General features: G+C 31.6%; 1 protein-coding gene across 1 annotated transcript in view; it reads right to left on the reverse strand.

The window, feature by feature from the left end:
• Window positions 1-22,724, reverse strand: part of LOC126878712 (inosine-5'-monophosphate dehydrogenase) — a 123,314-nt gene extending 100,590 nt beyond the window's left edge. Inside the window, exons 1-3 of the mRNA XM_050641577.1 lie at window positions 22,360-22,724; window positions 22,001-22,104; window positions 9,594-9,642 (exon numbers count right to left, since the gene is read on the reverse strand). Of these exons, the coding sequence (XP_050497534.1) occupies window positions 9,594-9,642; window positions 22,001-22,104; window positions 22,360-22,389 (183 nt within the window). The 5' untranslated portion in view covers window positions 22,390-22,724. The remainder of the gene's footprint in view (window positions 1-9,593; window positions 9,643-22,000; window positions 22,105-22,359) is intronic.
• Between the last annotated feature and the right edge of the window lie 301 nt (window positions 22,725-23,025).

Here is a 23,025-nt window from a genome sequence, read left to right on the forward strand (position 1 = left end):
TAGAGACCTGTTAATAATCTGAAATTTTATTTATAATTTACATTAATAGGTATATTTTGAAAAAGAAGCCACACCTCGATAAAAGGTGACTTATCAAAAAAAGACTAAGAAGCAAAAAAGTTTTAAAAACACTGTGTTTAACTAATGGTACCACAATAATAGTTTAATTGCAAGGTACACAGACATTTGGGGGGTTTAAAGGAACAAAACCCCCATACAATTTTTATGTAAATATATTAAAAAAGAAGCAGCATCTCGATAAAAACGGGCTTATCGAAAAAATACTAAGAGACAAAAAAAGTTTTAAAAACGTTGTGTTTAACTAATGGTACCACAATAATGAATTAATTGGAACGTACACAAAAGTTTGGGGGGTTTAAGGGAACAAATCCCCCATAAAATTTTTATGGGGTGGACAAATTTCACTATAATTTTGTTTTATGATATTCCTGCCATAAAAATGATACATGTCCATTTTCAATAAAAAATCTCTAATAGTTTTCGATATATTGAAAAAAATCGATTTTCATTTTGTAACTTCAAAGGGCTGTAACGTTTTTTATGAGCACATTTGTACTAAGGTAAGTTAAGTTCAATCGAACTATTTTTGACCCCAGAATGTGTGGTATAATTTATGACCAATCTTTTCGGGACACCCTGTATACAGGGTGTAACAAAAATACAGGTCATAAATTAAACCACATATTCTGGGACCAAAAATAGTTGGATTGAACCTAACTTACCTTAGTACAAATATGCCTACAAAAAAAGTTATAGCCCTTTGAAGTTACAAAATGAAAATTGATTTTTTCCAATATATCGAAAACTATTACAGATTTGTTATCGAAAATTGCCATGTGGCATTCTTATGGCAGGAACATCTCAAAAAGAAATTATAGTAAAATTTGTGCACCCCATAAAAAATTTATGGGGGTTTTGTTCCCTTAAACCCCCCCAAACTTTTATGTACGCTCCAATTAAATTATTGTTGTGGTACCATTAGTTAAACACAATGTTTTTAAAACTTTTTTGCCTCTTAATATTTTTTTGATAAACCAGTTTTAATCGAGTTGCGGCTTCTTTTTTAATATATTTACATAAAAATTTTATGGGGGTTTTGTGCCTTTAAGTCCCCCAAATGTTTGTGTACGTTCCAATTAAACTATTATTGCGGTAACATTAGTTAAACACAATGTTTTTAAAACTTTTTTGCCTCTTAATCTTTTTTCGATAAGACACCTCTTATCTAGATATGGCTTCTTTTCTAATATAGTTCAAAATATATCTCAAACTGTAATTTATAGAAATAAATTTTCATATTACTACCAGGTCTCTTGTCAGTATACAAATATGTGGTGGATTTGAAAAATATTCAAAATATCTCGATAAAAACTAGCTTTTCGAAAAAGCACTAAGAGGAAAAAAAGTTTTAAAAATATTTTGTTTAGCTAATGGTGCCACAATAATAATTTAATTGGAACGTACGCAAAAGTTTGGGGGGGTTCAAGGGAACAAAACCCCCATAAAATTTTTATGGGGTTCACAAATTTCACTATAATTTCTTTTTAAGATGTTCCTGCCATAAGAATACCACATGTCCATTTTCATTAAAAAATCTGTAATAGTTTTCGATATATCGGAAAAAATCGATTTTCATTTTGTAACTTTAAAGGATTATAACTTTTTTTTGTATGCATATTTGCACTAAGGTAAGTTAGGTTCAATCGAACTATTTTTGGTCCCAGAATATGTGATTTAATTTATGACCTGTATTTTTGTTACACCCTGTATATTATGTACTTAAAAATATTTATTTGTTTTTTATTCACTGGTGTTTTTTATAAGTTTTGTTTTATTTGTTTCTTGGGTTAGGGTCAAAAATACATTCTTGTATGTACGGTTTATTGCAGTTTCGACATTTTTATTTCTGTTTTTCAAGCAAAAAATTGATATTGATTATCTTGTTGATATCTATAAAATATATACAATGCTTACAATAATAACAAATATGTGTATGATTTATTAAAATAATAATTGCAATAAAAACTTATTCTTCTTATACTTGTTATAGATCTGTCGATCTGTTAATTACGGCGTTGAAAGTATTTCTGGAGAGGTAGATTGCCAACTATCCCTCCATCTTTTAGGTGGTCTTCCGGGGGTCTTGAACCGGGCGGGTTGTTTTCTAGGGCAATTTTTGGGAGTCTATTCTCATCCATTCGTCTTACATGGTTGTACCACATCCTCTTGCGCTGCCTTCCCCATCTTACAATGTCTTGAATTTTGCATTGCTCTCTAATGTCTGTATTTCTTATTCTGTCTCTTCTTGTTTTCCCCACTATTGTTCTTAGGGTTTTCATTTCGGCAACTCTTAGCATCTGTTTCGTTTTGTTGCTGTCTTCGCGCACTTCTATGCCATATGTCATGATCGGTCGTATGCAAGTCTTATAGATTCTAATTTTACTATCTGTGCGCATATACGGATTTGACCAGACTATCTCCCGCAGACATCCTGACAATGCAGATGCTTTGTTGATCTGACTCCTCAGGTCCTTTACTGGGTCGTGAGTGCTTGATATATCTATGCCCAGATATCTGAATTGCATCACCTGTTCTATGGGGTTGTTCTCAACCACTAACTTACATCTGAGCGGATCTTATGCTATTGTCATACATTTAGTTTTGTTGGTAGAAATGTTCATATTTAGTTGGCGGCTTATTTGAAAGAACTGAAAGAGCTGTCTCTGAAGATCATCTTCTGATTCAGCAATAATTGCTGCATCATCTGCGTAACACACCATACCAATTCTTTTGTTGCCCATTCTATATCCGAGATTAAGAGATGTTACTTTGTTTATAATTTTGCCCATGAGTAGGTTAAACAAGAAGGGGCTTAAACTGTCTCCTTGTCTAATTCCTCCCGGTGTTGGAATATTTTCAGTGAACTGGTCTTCTGCTCTAACTTTGGTTACGTTGTTGTTATTTAGGTTATGGACTATCTTTGTTATGCTGGTCGGTGTTTTATTCTCAATTAATATATTTAGAATGTCTCCCAGGCGGACTCGATCAAACGCCTTCGTCTGATCAATGAAGCAAATATACACTGGCATGCCGAACCCTATAGCTTTTTCTTTTATTTGTTTTATTATAAATACTGCGTCTGTTATAGATCGCCCCTTTGTAAAACCTTGTTGTTCTTCAGCATTAGTGATTTGTCTTTCCAGTTTGTCCTTAAAAATACCCGTGAAAAGTTTAATCGTTGTATTTAAGAGGGTTATTCCTCTGTAGTGTTGTGGGCAAGTTTTTTGTCCTTTTTTAAATATTGGGATTGTGATGTTCTTATGCCATTCCTCTGGTGTTTCTGTTTCGTTTAAGATTTTTTTAAAGAGTTGCGACAGTTTGCGAATTAAATGTGCATGAAACAAAAAAAAAGACCAAGAGGAGAGAGACTCAGACTCCTCGGTTTTAACACTCAGGGAGATAGAACCTATTGACGCTGATGGAAACAAGAAGCAGAGGAAAGTCAGACCTCTGCATATTGCCAGAGGACCATACTATGCAGAGCCACAGAAGCCATTGTCTGAGGGTCTTAGCAAAATCGAACTCAAGATAAACAGGCTTTCGGGGCTCAGGAGGAAGCTGACCAAGGAGAGGAAAATTACAGAATAAACTTGGAAGGATGAATATCAGGGTTGAAAAAAAACATGTTTTTTAATTTTATACAAAAATCATGTTTTTTTTTGTTTTAAACGTTTTTTTTTGTTTTAAAAATGTTTTATTTTGTTTTTAAATTTTATGTTTTAAACAAATAAAACATGTTTAAAACACATGTTTTTTTTTAACATTTTGTTTTGTTTTAAACATGCGTTTTTTATTTTAAATTTTATCGCTTAAACAAAAAAAACTTAGAAAAAAACATTGTTTACATCATATTTTCTTAAACAAAATATTAATAACTTTGATTTTAACTTTTCTTTAACCTAATACATAAGAAACCCAACTGCAATTAGGAGATATTGCCTGGGGGAACCCAGACTATTTACTTTATAAATTCGCATTGCAAGTTGACTATTGCAATAACGCCTACTGTAAGTTATTTTGTGGTGTTTAGTGTTTTTTTGAAACATGCAAATGGCAAATTTTGTACGTGATATGAAGAAGCTTCAAGGAGTGTATGGAAATGGCTTTGATCATTTCAATAAAGAAATGGAAATTTTCAGACAATAAATTATCATCCAGAAGCATTGGCAGTTATTATTAATTACCAGGCAAAGTGTGTACCTACCCTTTAAACCATATATGTTTTTTAAACATTTCACTGAGAATGTAATAATATAGACATGGTGGCGTTCTATGAAAAATATCAATACCTACTACAGGATTGGAACTTGCGCAACAGCTCCACACAGCTAATGCATCGTCATCCAGCATAGAAAGACTCTTCATAACATACGCTTTACCATTCCAAACTACGTAATCGGCTAGGCAATGTCAAAGTTGGTTTCAATTTTTAAAGAGAATTGCATCAGTGATGATGTGACTAATCAGATATCAGATCGATAATTCTAGATTACAAGATTACTATGAGACTGGAACAGTTTTGAGAACTTTATTAACTCTTGTATGCAAAATGTTAAGTTTTCCAATTTTTGTTACCTAGTTCCGTTTATTAATAAATGAATAATATGTATGTTAAAAAGTTTGTATAATGTATTTGAGAATTTTTTTCATATTTATTTAATATTTTAATAAAGAAAATAAAAAACGCTTGTTTAAGTTAGTGTTTTAAACATGGTTTAAAGAAAAACTGTTTTAAACATAAACAAATGTTTAAAACAGTTGTTTAAAACATGTTTAAAACAGTTGTTTAAAACAAAATGTTTAAAACGAAACAACCTTAATGAATATCCTCACGAGAAAACCAAGAGAAGAAAGACAGGCTTAAGAAACAAGAGCAGAGCAGTAGCATTGTGGGTAAAAAGACTCATTTTGAGTCACAAACTCCTAAAAGTGACAAGAACGAAGCCAAGAAGCGTAAAATCATCTCTAAATGGGAAATCATGATGGCGGTGACATACAGACCCCATCCCGATTCTACATTGAGCTAAGAACAGACAGACTTAGTATAACGCAAACTGGTTGAAGCACTTTATGCTTCCCCGTCAGGTTATTTCTCAATTTGAAAGATCCTCATTTAAGCAGGACCTTGACCTGCGCAAATGAGGTTACAAAGTTATCGGAAGTGCAAAGGGAAAAGATTATTGGTTTTGTGGAGCAAGAAATGTCTCAAAAGGACATAAGAGCAGTGGTAGACATAACACAGAGCGTTGCATCAAATACCTATGCTAGGTATCAGGAATTAGGAAAGCTTACAAATAGAGCAAAGCAAAGACCCAACAATTTCTCACCTGCTGCACAAAAGGCAGCGTTTGGAAGCTGCAGGTGTAAGTGTTTCAGTTGAAATGATAAGAAAGAAACTGCCATATCTGTTCCCAAATATAAAGGAGGAAGTGACGCCATATCACGTTCTGGGCAAGCATTATGATGGATAAAAGAACTTAATTACCATCCAACCAACTTTAATAGCTCGAAGGTGTATTGATTTGATTCTAGAACCTGTAGTTATGTTAGGTTAGGAGAAAATTTATTTTCATGCTTGGTAATAATCCACATACCAGCAGAAAGACTACAGACTTCCTTGAAGTTCTGTAGTGTACTGCTTGCTCACTCGACCTCAACCCTATGTATCATTTTTTGTAGGATATGTTTAAAAGAAAAATTAGAGCCCACCGGGACAATCCACAAAACACCGCACGGCTAGTACAAGCTACTTTTGTAGCATTGAACAAGCTACCTCAACAAAATGTTGACAATTTGATTACAAGCGTGCACACACAAATTGAAGTTTGCATAGGTAATGGCTAAGGTTGTTAACATTGACTACATAAAAAAACGTAAATAAATAAAAAACATTCAACATTATTTGTTTTACATTGAAATTTTTTAAGATACTGACTTTAAAACAAATAGTTTCAATATGTTATTTCAAGACTTTGTTGTTTTCTTTAATTCTTATGTATTGGCGATTAAATTACTTTAAAATAAATATTGTTTAACTTCGTGCGTTAGTTTTTTTTATTCGCTTGAAATAATAAGAAATATCAGATGGTCAAGTTTGGTTGTGTATATCAGGGGTCACCAATTGGCGGACCGCGGTCCGCGTCCGGACCGTGGGCTAGTTTTGTGCGGACCGCGATTGAATTCAGAATATAGTGTTTGGCAATTTTGAAAATGTTCGGGTATGAAATTGTGTACTACGTTTGGCTCAACTTATGTGTGCGAAGCCGCTTTATCAAGAATGATCTTTATTAAAAATCGGTACAGATCTCAGCTTACAGATGAATATCTTAACTCCCTAATTAGACCAGGGCGCATCTGTAAAAATATTAGTACATTTGGACGTTGAGAGGTGACTCAAATTTTTTTGCAGAAATTGCTTGAAAATAACTCAAATAATAATATTTTCTCAAAAAGGTCCGGAACATTGTTTTAATAATTGAAATGTCAAAAAATGAAGGAAAAATTCGATTTTTTTCTTGGTTTTTTGATTATAACTTTAAAAGTATTCATTTCCGAGAAAAGTTTTACTAACATAAAAGTTGCATAATTAAATTTCCTACAACATAGAATTGGTCAAAAATTTAAAAAATAGTCACCCTTGTTGAAAAATAGCAATAATTGCGAAAATAACCATACAAAAACAAGTATTCGAACTTTACGTTCTTCAACGATTTATGCTACACTTGGGACGTTCATATTTCACCCAGAAAAACTTTATGATACAGTAAAACAATACTGTAAATTTCATTAAGATCGGTTTAATAGATTTTGCAAAATAAATTTTGCAATCTAGCTTTCGCAAAAAAAATTCATTTTTTCAAAATGTCACAGGACTGAAAATAAGACAGATACCAGGTTGAAATTTTTTTGCGTATAGAAGTGTACTGTACCTTTCATTTGCAATTTGCAAAATTAAAATCGTTTTACTACCACGGCGTCAGGAATTTTTTTAAATAAACATTAATTATTGGTGCTACGCGCAGGACAACTGATAGTTTGCTCTGATTGGGCATTCTAATGACCTTTGATAAATATTGATACATTTTAATTTTTATTACATTTCGACATAAATAAATAAATTTGTTTATTACAAAATAAAAACACATACTCTATCTTTTGAAATAACACTTTTTGTAACAAAAACTTTCTTTGTTCATATATTCTAACTTAGAGAATAAAAGTTTATTATTTTTAGACATATGCAATTGTTTAAACAATATTTCACAAACAATAATAAAATTAGATTTTTGTGGAATTACAATATTAAAATACAACAAAATATAGAGTAAGAAAATAATATATTAGATAAAGATTGGAAGAAATTTTGGTGGAAATCAACTTCTGTGAATTGAACACCGCTGTCCTGCGCGTAGCACCAAAAATTAATGTTTATTTAAAAAATTTCCTGACGCGGTGGTAACTCATCGATTTTAATTTTGCAAATTGCAAATGAAAGGTACAGTACACCTCTATAAGCAAAAAAAATTCAACTTGCTATCTGCTTTATTTTCAGTCCTGTGACATTTTGAAAAAATGAATTTTTTTGCGAAAGCTGGATTGCAAAATTTATTTTACAAAATCTATTGAACCGATCTTAATGAAATTTACAGTATTGTTTTAATGTATCATAAAGCTTTTCTGGGTAAAATATGAAGGTCCTAAGTGTAGCGTAAATGGTTGAAAAACGTAAAATGCGAATACTTGTTTTTGTATGTTTTTTTCGCAATTATGGCTATTTTGCAACAAGTGTGACTACTTTTTAAATTTTTAACCAATTCTATATTGTAGGAAATTTAATTACGCAACTTTTATGTCGGTACAACTTTTCTCATAAATGAATAGTTTTAAAGTTATAATAAAAAAACTAATAAAAAAATCGAATTTTTCCTTCATATTTTGACATTTTGATTATTTAAACAATGTTCCGGACCATTTTGAGCGGGAGGATAACTTAAATAATATTATTTGAGTTATTTTCAAGCAATTTCTGCAAAAAAATTTAAGTCACCTCTCAACGTCCATCTCAAAACAGATGCGCCCTGGACTAAATAAGAATCAGTTGCACTAAACTCACTCAAAACTTGAGACAGCTTGTACATAATAAAAAATGTCATTTTTCTCACTGATAATTTAATTGTGTAAAGAGTTTTCCCCTTATTGTTATACATATACTTATTATAATCATTACTTTTGAATTTAAGTAAACCGGTATTTAAAATTGTTACGTGCGTTTTTTATATTCATTTCCTCTCTACTATAAGCAGATTTAAGTGGGAGTAAGTACTTTTCAGCTGTGCATTTTATTTAAATAGTTTTCAGATTTAATAAGTTTGCAACAAACAGTTTGCATTGAAACTAATGTAGAAAAGAGAACATGTTAATTACCATTCTGTACTACGATTATTTATTTTTTCTTTCTCAGTTTCAATAACTGGATTTAAAGAAAGGGTCATTAACATTAACAATATAAATTCTTAGATTTTAAAATATTACTGTGTTGCTGTGTCCAAAATAAAAATTTTCTGATTCGATTCTTTTGCAGATTCCTGTTCAAATAATATGTCCCCTTTAAACAAATCAGAAGGGTGCTGGGCAAAACAATTTTTTTAAACAAATTAAAAATTACCTTTATGCCTTTCTTTGGGTAATTTTAAACAAAAGATATCGTGTCATATTTCTGAAAAGTTGATAGTTTTCGAGTTATCAACGACTAAAATCTGAAAAATTCGAAAAAAAGCATTTTAGATACTTAAAAAAATGTAAATTATTAGTTTTCAATTGGCCAAGTACCTAAAATAAAGTTTATGCGTTCAATTTCAAGATTCATGAGTAATCGGGTCTTATTTCGCGCGAATTATCGCGCATATGTAACGATTAAAAACAACGGTCTAAAATTTAGACTCTAAATAATAATTGAAAAAAGCCCCGATTACTCATTAGAATATTGAAATTGAATGTTTAAACTTCAATTTAGGCACTTGACCACCGCAAAAATAATAATTTAAACATGAGTTTTCAAGCTTCAAAAATGCTTATTTTCGCATTTTTAAAATTTTAAACCGCCTAAAACCCGAAATCTGTCAAGTTTTGGGAAAATCACAGATCTTTTTTGTTTAAGATGATCAAAAATTCTAAAAACATATTTTTGGCGGCAAAAAAAGGTGATGTTTTGAATTTGTTAAAAAAATTGTTAAACAATTTATGCCCAAAAATTTCGCCCATCAGCCTTCTGATTTGTTTATAGGGTATATTTTTTAACAAGAATCCGCAAAGGAACCGAATTAGAATAACCAGACACACGTAGCATTAAATCCGGACCCCGGAAGTGTCATAAGTTTCCGAAACGGACCCTCAGGGAAACTAATTGGTGACCCCTGGTGTATATTATATTTATATATTAATAAATTTAAAAATTGTGTAATATCTTACTAATAATCTACAATAAAATAGCAATATAAGTACATTTAACTTACCACCTCTGATGGGGGGAAGTCTATGTATCCAGGCAGGATTATAAAGTCGCTGAAAAATAAATATTTTCAATGTTTAAACCACAAAAAATGATTTTCTTTGATAATTAATAGGTAGCTAAAACTAAATTATCGGAACTACACTAATAACAAAAAGTATCGCATAATTTTTTAAACAAAAAAAGTTTAAAAATAATTTTTAATTTTTATAGACTAAGAGCCGCTATAGGTGAAATTTCTTAATCATTTTAGGCACGACGGGACCCTATAACTTAAATAGTAGAACCTAAAAGAAAACGTTTGAGCACTGTGCCGTCACTTTTCAGTGGCACATGCGTCTACAGTGGCGCATCAAACTTTCCACTTATGGACGGGATACATAAATTGTTCAAACGTTTTCTTTTAGGTTCTACTATTTAAGTTATAGGGTCCCATCGTGCCTAAAATGATTGAGAAATTTCACCTATAGCGGCTCATAGTCTATTAGCAGAATGTTATAATACTCGTTTATCGTCTCCTTTAGGTGTCTACAAACCCATAACATTTCAAATTGAAGCGTGTTCTTACCGAAAAACAAACAGTAAACAAAACGTTGTTAAAAGAGAATATTTATTTTGGACATTTGTGTTCGAAAATTTGAAAATGGGAATCCACCAATCCAGCGTTTTGAGAGCTTTAAGAAGGTATAAAAAAAGTGGAGGATACACAAGAAGACCAGTTCCAGGACGTCTCTCTCCCCATTCCTCTTCTTTCATTCGAAAAACCCATGCATCCTTCCAACAAATACTTCTACTCATGACAATTACTTTTCGGGAATTCTACAAATTTACTTGGGGCTTAAACAAAGAGACTTAAAATTCCAACTTTCTCTACATTATTTTTTTAAATATAATAATTACCTGTGGCTTTTGCCCTCGCCCGTAACAAAGCAACCGTTTTAAAATTATAATTCCGAGATAAATTGTCTATTCACATCACTTTATTTACTAATGTCTTTAATTCTTCAGGGAAAAACTCATTAAGGAAACACGATCAGCTTAATTTTATTTTCCGGTATGTAACTTGCGATGAAAATAATTTATCTTCTAAAGCAGAAGTTGTTGAAAGTTTTTTGGGATTTATTCGCATGTTAGACCAAAGTGCAGAAGGTCTTGTAAATGAAATTTTAAAATTTATATAATCAAGGCACCTTTCCGTACACAACTGCAGAGGAAAGGGGTATTATGGGGCAAGCGTTATGAGTGGTGTATATTCAGGCGTACAAAGACGTATTAACTGATATTGAAAAAACAGCTTCCTATGTTCATTGTGCATCCCATAATCTGAACCATAGATAAGGGGGTGGGGTGATCTTAGATAAGTGGGTGATCTGAACCTAGTGTTGAATGATGCCGTTGTTGGTGTACAGGAGTTGGTTTTTTTTTGGATATAATTAAAAAGATTATGTTTTTTAGTGCAAGTGTTAAAAGATAGGATGTACTATGTACTATTATGACTTTGGATCCATCGCGTTTGCCAACACATAAAAGGTTATGTGAAACCCGGTGGTCATCCAGACATGATGCTGTGGCTTTGCGTCGAGCTTTCCGACAAGTAATGAAATCTTTAACGAAAATTTCATTGCTATCTAAAAAACGATGAAAAATTATAAGTTAATGCATTATTAGAGCATATAAATAATTTTGAATTTGTCGTTACCATTACTATTCAATCTAAAATACTTAACTTTATTAATCTAACATCAACACTTTTGCAATCTGAAACGGCAGAGTTAACGGTCGCCCTTCAATTTTTGAAAAGATATTCTAGAAATGAGAAATTCGTTTTCCGAAACTTTAGCAAAAGCAGCAAGAATAGCAGAATAGTGGGGTATTATACCGGAATTTAAAAATAAACGGATAAAACATATAAAAAAATTTTACGATGAGCTCAGCTGCGACGAAAAAATAACTTTTTGCAAAAAAAGTTTTGTAGTTAATGTTTTCAATTTAAATTTAGATATAATGTTGCAACAACTTACTAATAGGTTTGTCGAATTAAGATACATGTATAATAGGTTTTCATGTCGATTCCCAAAAAATCTATTCTAACTAATGAAGACTTATTAAAGAAAGGCCAAATATTGTTATTTACACCTATTTTAGTAATTATACTGTTATTAGTTGCCGTTATGTTTATAATACGGGGGCCCAAAAAACTGTCGCGGGGGGGGGGCGAAATCTTCAGCTACGCCACTGGTCCCAGGTACATGAATCCCGCAGATGAACGTTATTTATATCTGCAGACTTTGCATACACATCAAATACTAGAAGACGCAATCGTGGATGACCAACCAGAAACAGTTTGTTATCAGAAATTATATTTATAATAATGTAGGTCATTTCATTGAAGAGGATAAAGCAAGAAGAAGATGCAGACAAGCAAAAGTACAACTATACAGGGTGTTTGGTAGGTCGATGGACATTTTTTAAGGGATAATAGGGGACGCCATTTGCAAAATTTTTTGCTAATAATGTATTGCTCAAACTGTTACGGTTTCCGAAATAAAGTTAAATTTGTCAATATTCGACAACCGTCTATTTCACGTTTAAAAATTATCTAGGCGTACTACCTCCCTGTTTTACGAATGGAATAAAAATGTAAACCTACAACACTGACTCTTCGCATACAATTTCCATCAGCTATCGTCATTCTCCGAACGCATAACAAACAAAAAACAATCTACCTGATATGCTAACAAACAATCTACCTGCTATGAAGTCGTTTATTTTGGTTTATAAACATGGTTGTTGTATGCGTATGAAAGGTGCGTTTTACTGTTTTGACATCCAAATTGTGTTTGGAGTTGCATTAACAACGAAGGGTTTTTGCAATCTGAGCAAGTAATATGTAAGGCGTTTTGTATGTCAGGAAAGTATCTCGCTTAGATAATTATTTTTAAAAATAAAATGGACGAGCAGCCTTATTTTCGAATATTGACAAATTTAACTTTATTTCGGAAACCTTAACAGTTTGAGCGATACATTATTAGCAAAAAATTTTGCAAATGGCGTCCCCTTTATCCCTTAAAAAAATTCCATCGACCTACCAAACACCCTGTATATCTGCCGTCCTCAAATAAAACGCGGTATGTGCAGCCAACTTAAAACCGAGAAATCGGCTCTCAAAGTTTTTTCTCAGGACTCTATATATTTTGACAACTTTTTAACGCAAAACATGTTCTAATGATAGTTGAACTAATTATTTAAAAATATATTCTTAAAAAAAATCATGTTTTTTGTAGTTACCGCATTTTAATTAAGCAACTATTGAAATTTAGCACATACGGCATATTCCAATAATTTATTGCACAATAAATAAAATAATACGGCTTTCAGACATTGCAGAAGCATAAATAAGGTCACAAAGAAACCACATAGCAAAACCTCGATTTTAATTTTTTTTGCAGATACCGCGTTTTATTGAGGACGGCAGATATACAGGGTGTCCCAGACTAATTTAGCCACGCTATATCTCTTAAACGAATAGAGACTTTCGAATGGGACAAAAAGTGGTCTATTCTACTTGTAATACACTTTAATATGGCGTAGAAAAAAATCATCCCCTAAATATTCATCCCTTAGTTACAACCCCTAACTTTAACTTTTTTAATACCACCCTGTATATTTTTTTATAGTTTTGGATGTGGTCTTCTATCGTCTATTCAACACATTTTTTGAAAATAAAATCTGTTCGTAAATAACCAAGAAAATATCAGTTTAGTTTTGTTAATTATGTGTCCCAGACTAATTTATCCAGGCTATATTTCTTAAACGAATAGAGATTTTCGAATGGGACAAAAACTGATCTATTACATTTGTAATACACTTTAATATGGCGTAGAAAAAAAATTATCCCCTAAATATTCATCCCTTAGTTACAACCCCTAACTTTATTTTTTTTAAATAGCACCCTGTAAGTTAGGGATGAATATTTATTGGATGAATTTTTTCTACGCCATATGAAAGTGTATTACAAATGGAATAGATCAGTTTTTGTCTCATTCGAAAATCTCTATTCGTTTAAGAAATATAGCCTGGATAAATTAGTCTGGGACACACAATTAACAAAAGTAAACTGATAGTTTCTTGGTTATTTACGAACCGATTTTATTTTCAAAAAATGTGATGAATAGACGATAAAAGACCACACTCAAAATTATTAAAAAATATACAGGGTGCTATTTAAAAAAATTAAAGTTAGGGGTTGTAACTAAGGGATAAATATTTAGGGGATGATTTTTTTCTACGCCATATTAAAGTGTATTACAAGTAGAATATATCAGTTTTTGTCCCATTCGAAAATCTCTATTCGTTTAAGAGATATAGCGTGGCTAAATTAGTCTGGGACACCCTGTATAGAGGGTTCAAAATAATTCAAAAAACGAGAAATTTTCAAATCGATTTTTCTAGAAAACGGTGTATTCTACCGACTTAAAGCAAGAGTACCTTTTAATAACACAATACCTCACAATTTAATAATCCAGTGTCAAAAATGCTTAAAGGTAAGCCTACTGGAGCCTAGTAGTAGTAGTCTAGTCTAGAAAAATTTGTATTTTGTACAATATAACTGTCAAACTAATTAGGACTAGACTTGTTCCTAAAACTTCCCAAAGAAAGGAACGAACATTTAGTAAGAAATGTTTCTTTCCACTAGCTTACCATGAATGAATTCCAGTGTGCCAAAAGTTTTTTACAAAAACGCTGTGTATATGCTCATATGATATAATGAATGCTGTAGCTAACAGTGATTCTACTGGATGATATTCTAAAGAAGATAATCACGGAAAACGGTAACCAGTTATTAAAAATATCAGAAGATATTAGTTTGAATTAAAAAAACTCCTACTCTACGCCCTAAAAGGCAAAAACAAATTTCATCCCAAAAAGCAACCATAGACATACTAACTCCGGGCAATTTACCAAAGTTATATAAAAGTACTCTTCCAATAAGTGACGCAAAGAAAACGGATTTGATAACGATGCGCCAAGAAAATATTTTTCCAGAAGAGGAGTATGCTTGAAGAACAAACTTAAAAACCAGTAATTATATCGTACATCGAACGTACATCCAGACGTAATGATGGGAGAAGAATCAGAAGGAAATATTTTACCTTTTAATTTTCTAAAAAGAATGTAGATTAATTTTTTTTTGTTGGAATAATAAACAGTTAAATTTCATTTTATAATTTAAAAAATTATAAAATGAAGGGAGGCCATATCCAACAGAATAATGGTAATTGAATTTAAATGCAATGAACAAATCAAAAGTATAATAGTGGCGTATGGGCCGAACTAAGATGAAAGAACAAAACGAAAAGATGTTTTCTGGGAAGAACTATCAAGAGCGACTGAAGGAAGCAAAGGATCCATATTAGCAGCGGGAGATCTTAATGGGAGAGTAGGGCAGAGAGATCATGAGTACAAGACAGTAATTGGAATACAAGGGGAAAAGAAAAGAAATAATAATGGCAAAAGACTACTCGACTACTGTCAAATACACAATTTAATAGTCACAAATACCTTCTATGAACACAAAGATATTCATAAGTATACAAGGGAAGAACCTAGCAGATGTGAAAAATCCATAATAGACTATGTGCTGATAGAAAAAGAAAATAGAAGGAAAATCACTGATGTGAGAGTAAAACGCGGTCCAGAGATAGGTAGTGATCATTATTTACTCGGGGCAACAATAAGAGGCGAAGTAACAGAGGATCACAACCAAAGAGCAATAACAAAAGAATTTAGCACAATCAAATCATACATATTAAGACACAAAACTTTAGCCAACAAATATGTAAATGTTTTGAAAGAAGAATTAGGAAGGAAAAATTGGGAAAACTTACAAGTGGACCAGATGTGGCAAACATTCAAAAACACAATTGAAGACCTTGGGACCAGAAGGGGACAAGCCACAATTTCGTCAAAAATGAGTTAAAGTAGAAATCGCACACTTTAAGACCATATTAATGTCCCAAACAGAAAATTTCAGCAGTTTTCTCATAGATGGCGCCACTGTAGTTAAGTCCCGTTGTGTCACCATTACTTTATATTGCAACAGAAGGAGACAAGCCACAGTAGTAATCAACATGGCGGCGGAACATTCCCGTGCATGTAAACGGAAAATAGACTTTTCTGAGTTTGATTCTGAACACAGTGACCAAGATCCGTTTTTAAATAAAAGCGAAGATGACAAAGACTATACAGTATCCGGAAGTAACAGCGATTGGGAAAATATAAACTCAGGAACAGTAAGTTTATTTACTCTGTGGCTTGTCCCCTTATGTTATATTTTTCGAACCTAAAAATATTGAGATTGTTCTAAAGGTTTTTTGTGGCTTACACCTTTTTAGTAAAATACCTACTTCATTGTAGGGAAATGAATAGGTTTATACCCCACAGACTTCTCGAGTTCTCTTGCCAACTCCAGAAAAGAAGGCGCCTTCTAGATGGAGACACAAGGATACCCAACGACATAAAAAATTAAGTGCAAGACTAGAAAGAATCTAGTTTACAAATATGTATATAAATACAAAAGGGAAGAAAACAGAACCAAAAAAATTAGGTGCACCTTGCGGTTGCAAAAACAGTGTAGGCAGAAATTGGTGCTTGCCAACAAATTCTACCAGATACTGAGAATAATGAACCACTGGAAGACATTGAACATGTGGACGACTTTTCAGATAGGTATTGAAAATATTGACCACTGAATTATTTTATTGTTGCATTTTATGTTCATATTTTAGAATATAATTTTTTATACAAAAGGGGATAAGCCTCATATTTTTTAAAAAAATGTTCAAAACTCAAAAACCGTTAAATAAACATTTGTGTTACTTTTATTGTGTATTTAATATCATATTTCCAAACGATTATGGGCCTTACTACCAAGAAAATTTAAAAATTGGATTTCAGGATTTGAAAAAAGTTTAAAATGATGTTTTCTCCAAAATATTGTTTGGTGGCATGTCCCCTTCTGGTCCCAAGGTCTTCAATTATAAAAACAGCAGAGAGAGTTTGTGGAATACACAAAAGCAACAGTAAACAGAAATTAACAGCATGGTGGTCAGAAGAAATTAGGAGACACACACGCAAGAAAAAGGAGATGTGGAGAAAATATCTAGGTAACCGAACAGAAGAAAATTATAAACAATATAAAGAGCAGCGGAAAAGAGTTAAAAATATAATAGTAGCAGCAAAACAAAAGCCCTGGAAAGATTTTGGAGACAAATTAGAACATGATAGCAGAAGCAATCAGAAATTATTTTATAAGGTCATAAGAGGAATAAGAGGTAATAAACATAAAGAAATAACATTTATAAAAGATCAGAATGGAGATCTACTGACTGATGAAGTGAGCATTATGAGAAGATGGAAAGAGTATTTCCAGAAACTGCTACAACACGAAGCACACAGCACAAGTGAAGAAGATGAAGAAAGAACGGGTGAGCAAGAAGTTGACTTTATACCAAACATTGCAATGGATGAATTAACTGATGCGATTAGGAAGATAAAAAATGGAAAGGCACCAGGTCATGATAAAATTACGGCAGAAATGATCAAAAACATGGGTGATATGGGATTACAAATATTATTAGAAATATTTCAAATGATTTGGAGAGAAGAACAAATACCTACAGACTGGGAAATTGGTCTGATTGTACCTATACATAAGAAGGGTGACAACAAGAATTGCAACAACTATAGAGGAATAACTCTGTTAAGTACAGTAATGAAAGTTTATGAGCTAATAGTAGAGAGTAGACTGAGAAATATAATAGAACCAACATTAGATGAATCGCAAAGTGGTTTTAGACCTGGTAGATGTACACAAGATCACATTTTTACGTTAAACGATATAATAAATAAAAGATTATCTAGGCAGAAAAAGACATACCTCAGTTTCCTTGATATGGAAAAAGCATTCGATAAAGTACCTACATCAAAAGTATGGAAAAGTCTGAAGAACAGAAACATACCAGAGAAACTTATATGGGTAACTAAATCAACATACAGAGCCAATAAAAACCGTGTGATAAGTAAAAATATGATATCCGACCAGTTCAGAACAACTGAAGGTGTAAGACAAGGGAAACTTGAGCACATTACTGTTTATTACGTTTATGGAAGAAAAATGATAAAAGAAAGAAAAAAATATATATATAGAAATCTGAAAAGTACAGAGATAGCAGATTGTACATTTGCCGACGATGTAGTAATTTTAGCAACGACTGAAGACGAGTTACAAAGCAGCGTAAAAACATGGAGCACAGTTTTAAAAAAGTATGGTATGACTATGAACAAAGAAAAATCGAAGGTAATTATAATAGCCAAAGAAAGAAAGGATGTACATATTCAGATAGATGATACATAGATTAGACAGGTACAATAATTTGAGTACTTGGGAGTAACCATTGAAGAAACAGGTAGACAGGGAGCTGAGATCAATAAAAGAATTGATAAAGTGAATAGACTGTACCACGCAATAGGAAAAATAATTATTAACAAGAAAGAAGTATCGAAACATACAAAAATAAAGGTATTCAAGGCTATATACAGACAAGTACCTACACATGGATGTGAATCCTGGGTACTAAATAGACAACAGAAAAGTAGGATACAGGCAGCAGAAATGAGGTATCTACGCAGAGCTCAAGGAGTCACTAGAAGGGATAGGGTAAGGAATAACTACATAAGAGAAGAACTGAAAATCAAGACAATGATGGAGTATGTTGAAAAAAGACAATTAAGTTGGTGGGGGCATTTACAACGACTACAGAAAGAAGTACCAGTTAAAAAGATATGGGAAACGAAGGTGTAGGAGAAAAGAAGTAGGGGAAGACCAAGAAAGACATGGCAAGGATTCTTGACAAAAAAGGAATATCATGGAACGAAGCAAAGGCTATGGCACAGGACAGGAAGCAATGGAAGAAATTTGTGCACTGTTAACAGAGCACACGTTAATACCTACACCCGAGAGGGTAGAAGGTTTAAAGATTATACAGGGTGATTAATTAGTGTGAGGAAGCTCAGTAGATCTGTTATAGTAAAAATTACAAAAAAAAGTTATTGGCAAAAATTGTAGGCAGCTTTAAACTCCACATTTTAAAATTAGTTACAATCTTACAGGGTGTTCCATAAGATGGTGGCAGACCAAACTTATGTTTTTTTAAATGAAACACCCTGTATTTTATTTTAAATTTGAAATCTGCTTCACTTCCACATCACAGCAATGTAAAGTTTTATTATGTTATACCGGGTATTTAAAAAGTTATAACCAATATTACCTGAAAATCGTATCACGTTTAACTCCCTGTATAATTAAAAAGGAGTATAGGAACATTGATCTATTGCTACCATAGTTTTTTAATAATTGTTAAAAATTATAAAAAATATTCGTTTTCATATTATTCGTTAAATCAAATACAGGGTAAGTCAAAATGCAAGTACATTATTTTCTTGGTAATTTTAAATAGAACACCCTGTATTTTATATCTCTATCGAAAAGTACTACTATCGTACTTCAAATTTTATGAAGTACTCTCTATACCTAAAGTTATCAGTTTTCTAAATATTTTTATTTTTCCATCAAAGTATTAATTTGGTAGATATTTTAACGTTTACCAATAATTATTGTGAGTTGGCCATGATTGATATGTCAGAAACTGACAGTTTGACATTATTGTTTATTAATTCAATATTGGGGTACACGGTAAATTAGCAACAATTATTATTTAGTAATTCAGTAATTAATTCAATTTAAATTAGCAATAATGAATTTTACTCCTGATGAAATGGTAGATACGATCTGGATTTTGGGGGAATGCAATAAAAATTCATTACTATATCAGCTAGAATTTATCAAGAACGGTTTCCAGATAGGCGGCAACCTAGACAAGATACATTTGAAAAATTGAAAGATCGATTTAACCGCACTGGTTCAGTGAATTATGAAGAACATGAACGAACAAAAACTAGTGTGACAGAGGAAAACGAAATGAGTGTGTTGATGGCAGTTACAGAAAACCCACACACAAGTATAAGGAGTATTTCCAATGAACAAAAACTTAGTTACTACTCTGTTCAAAACATTCTATCTAAAAACAAGATGCACCCTTATCATATTCAAAAGCACCAAGAATTAAATAATGATGATTTTCAGAAACGAATAGTATTGTGTGAATGGGCCTTAGAAAAAATTAATGAGCAGAGAGATTTTTTTGATTATGTTCTATTTGGTGATGAAGCTACATTCCACCGAAACGGTTCTGTTTATAGGCATAACTTTCACTACTATTCAACAAGTAATCCATACCACATAGTAACACATAGTCAAACAAGATGGTCTCTAAATGTGTGGGGAGGTATCGTTGGTAACCATGTAGTAGGACCATATTTTTTTGAAGATAACTTAAATGGTGAGATTTATTTAGATTTTATCGTAAATCAGTTAGTGATATTATTAGAAGAGGTTCCACTTAATATACGTGAACAAATGTGGTTTCTACATGACAGTGCTCCTGCTCACCACAACGAATTAATACGTGGTGAACTTAATGATCAGTTTGGTGAAAGATGGATCGGAAGGGATGGACCGGTAAGGTGGCCCCAAGGTCACCAGATTTCAATAACATGGACTCATTTTTTTGGGGTTACGTTAAGAACGAAGTATATAAAATACCTCCAACAACAAGGGATGATATGAAAAATAGAATCCGAATTGCATTTCAAAATATTTTTTTACAAATGCTTAGTAATGTAGCACCTCTTTCAATGACCGCTTTCAAGTATGCATAGATGTTTTGGGAGGTCATTTTGAACACCTTACTTAAGTAAGATAAGTTAAAATTACTGTTGTTTTTTATTTTTTTATGTGTTGTTATTTTTTTTAATTTTCCGTCGGTTATTTTTTATTTTATTTGAAATAAATTGTTTTCTTTTCTGTGTCGTTATTTCGTTACTGAATTAATAAACAATAATGTCAAACTGTCAGTTTCTGACAAATCAATCATGGCCAACTCACAATAATTATTGGTAAACGTTAAAATATCTACCAAATTAATACTTTGATGGAAAAATAAAAATATCTAGAAAACTGATAACTTTAGGTATAGGGAGTACTTCATAAAATTTTAAGTACGATATTAGTACTTTTTAATAGTGATATAAAATACAGGGTGTTCTATTTAAAATTACCAAGAAAATAATGTACTTGCATTTTGACTTACCCTGTATTTGATTTAACGAATATTATGAAAACGAATATGTTTTATAATTTTTAACAATTATTATAAATTTATGGTTGTGATAGATCAATGTTCCTATACCCCTTTTTAATTATACAGGGAGTTAAACTTGATACGATTTTCAGGTAATATTGGTTATAACTTTTTAAATACCCGGTATAACATAATAAAACTTTACACTGTTGAGATGTGGAAGTGAAGCAGATTTCAAATTTAAAATAAAATACAGGGTGTTCCATTAAAAAAAACATAAGTTTGGTCTGCCACCATCTTATGGAACACCCTGTAAGATTGTAACTAATTTTAAAATGTGGAGTTTTAAGCTGCCTACAATTTTTGCCAATAACTTTTTTTTGTAATTTTTACTATAACAGATCTACTGAGCTTCCTCACACTAATCAATCACCCTGTATATATATATAATTAAAAAAATTAAAAATAAAAACCAATAAAATCAAATGTTATACTCATTTAACTAGATAAAACCCGATAAATATCACATTTTATTTTTTTTGTAAATACGTTTTTATAAATTACACTTTAAAATAAATTATTCTAACTAAATATTAAATTCTCTACCATTTGGCTATAACAAATGGTTGATAAAACTTCCAAGACGATTTTAAATCTTCTTCAAATCCCCTAAAATCTTTAATCGCGATTATCTCTAAACAATGGTTTTGTTAGTTATCAGGTTTTCCCTTGAACCCCTAGATATTTCATACCTTTGTGGTTAATGGGTTGAAATTAAGTTTTGGAGGGAAACTATTATTTGGAGTCAAAATGTTGTTTTTAGTTATTTTCTTTTAACAAATATTTTTCCTATGTTACTCTAGCCCATTTATAACAGTTATATTGATAAAAAATTAGACTTATACTAATTAAAATAAAAAATATATTAGGAAATAATAAAAGCAAATATTTTGTTTTCACTTGCCTGCAAAATCTCAATACTTCGAGTTGCTATGATTTAGAACGGGATGTGAGATATATTTACTTTTAATTTAATAATTTATTGTTAATCTGTTATACACACAATACACAATGTATATTGAGAGTTTATAAATTGAGATAAATAATTTTATTGCATAATTTTATAAGTCAACAAAGTGAGAACACTTACTTGTATGTCAGTCCATTTCCTTTATTAATCATGTCTTCTGCAGAAAGACCATCTTCAAGATCCATATCCATTTCATTATGATTATGATTTTGGTCACCCATACTCTGAAGAAAAAATTAACAAAAATATTTATCTTGGTACAAAATGTTATTTACTTGTCTTATTTTTTAAAAACTAAATAACGTAGTTTTTTGCGATGTTACATTCAAAATATGTTAACAAACAATATCTGAAACGTGTTGCGGAGTTCCGGTAAAATGAAAAAATTTTAATGTGATTAAAAAGTATTTGTAAGTCTTCTTATAGCTAATAAAAGCTTGCGTGTGCAAAAATCGAAGTCAAGTGAATAATGTACTTACATTTGAGTGATTTTGCTCGTTTTTAACCATTTAAATTAACGAGAATAGCCCCACGTGGTAGAAAAGACAGGTTAATAACTGAAAAATCAATACTTCTAATTTCTAATACGTAGGTATATACTGGAAACACTGGAAAGAGTGCACAGAAACTATTTACGTTAAAAAATGGAATATAAAAAATATAATCACAAGTTACGATGCATAAAAAGAAACGTTAATTAGAAGAAATGTTGTATTCAACAAACTAATGAATATTTGCGTTTATTTTTATCACTGTCACGTATTTTATTTTAATTTATTCCCACTTTTAGGTAAATGGAGAGATTGCGCTGTAACGTTCTGTGCAACAACAATAATTTATTTTTTGAGCAATACTGATTATTTATCAAATTCCTTCAAAATAATTATTTCGAAAATTAAACAAACCGTTTTTCTATTTATCAATGACAGTATATAGGGAATATGTTTATTTTTAATTTAATTTAAATGTACATTACTAACAATACCTAAAGACGTCAAAGGTGTTGCATAGCTCAAAGGGATTACGTGTAATGAAAGCAGAGGACAGGGCCGGCCCTAGGGGTGGGCGAACCAAACGACAAATTTTAGAGGACATTAAATTTTTGAAATTGAAGAAATAATAAATTACTTATGTTTTTAATATGT

The sequence above is a fragment of the Diabrotica virgifera genome, chromosome 10, assembly GCF_917563875.1.
Source record: "Diabrotica virgifera virgifera chromosome 10, PGI_DIABVI_V3a".
NCBI lineage: Eukaryota > Metazoa > Arthropoda > Insecta > Coleoptera > Chrysomelidae > Diabrotica > Diabrotica virgifera.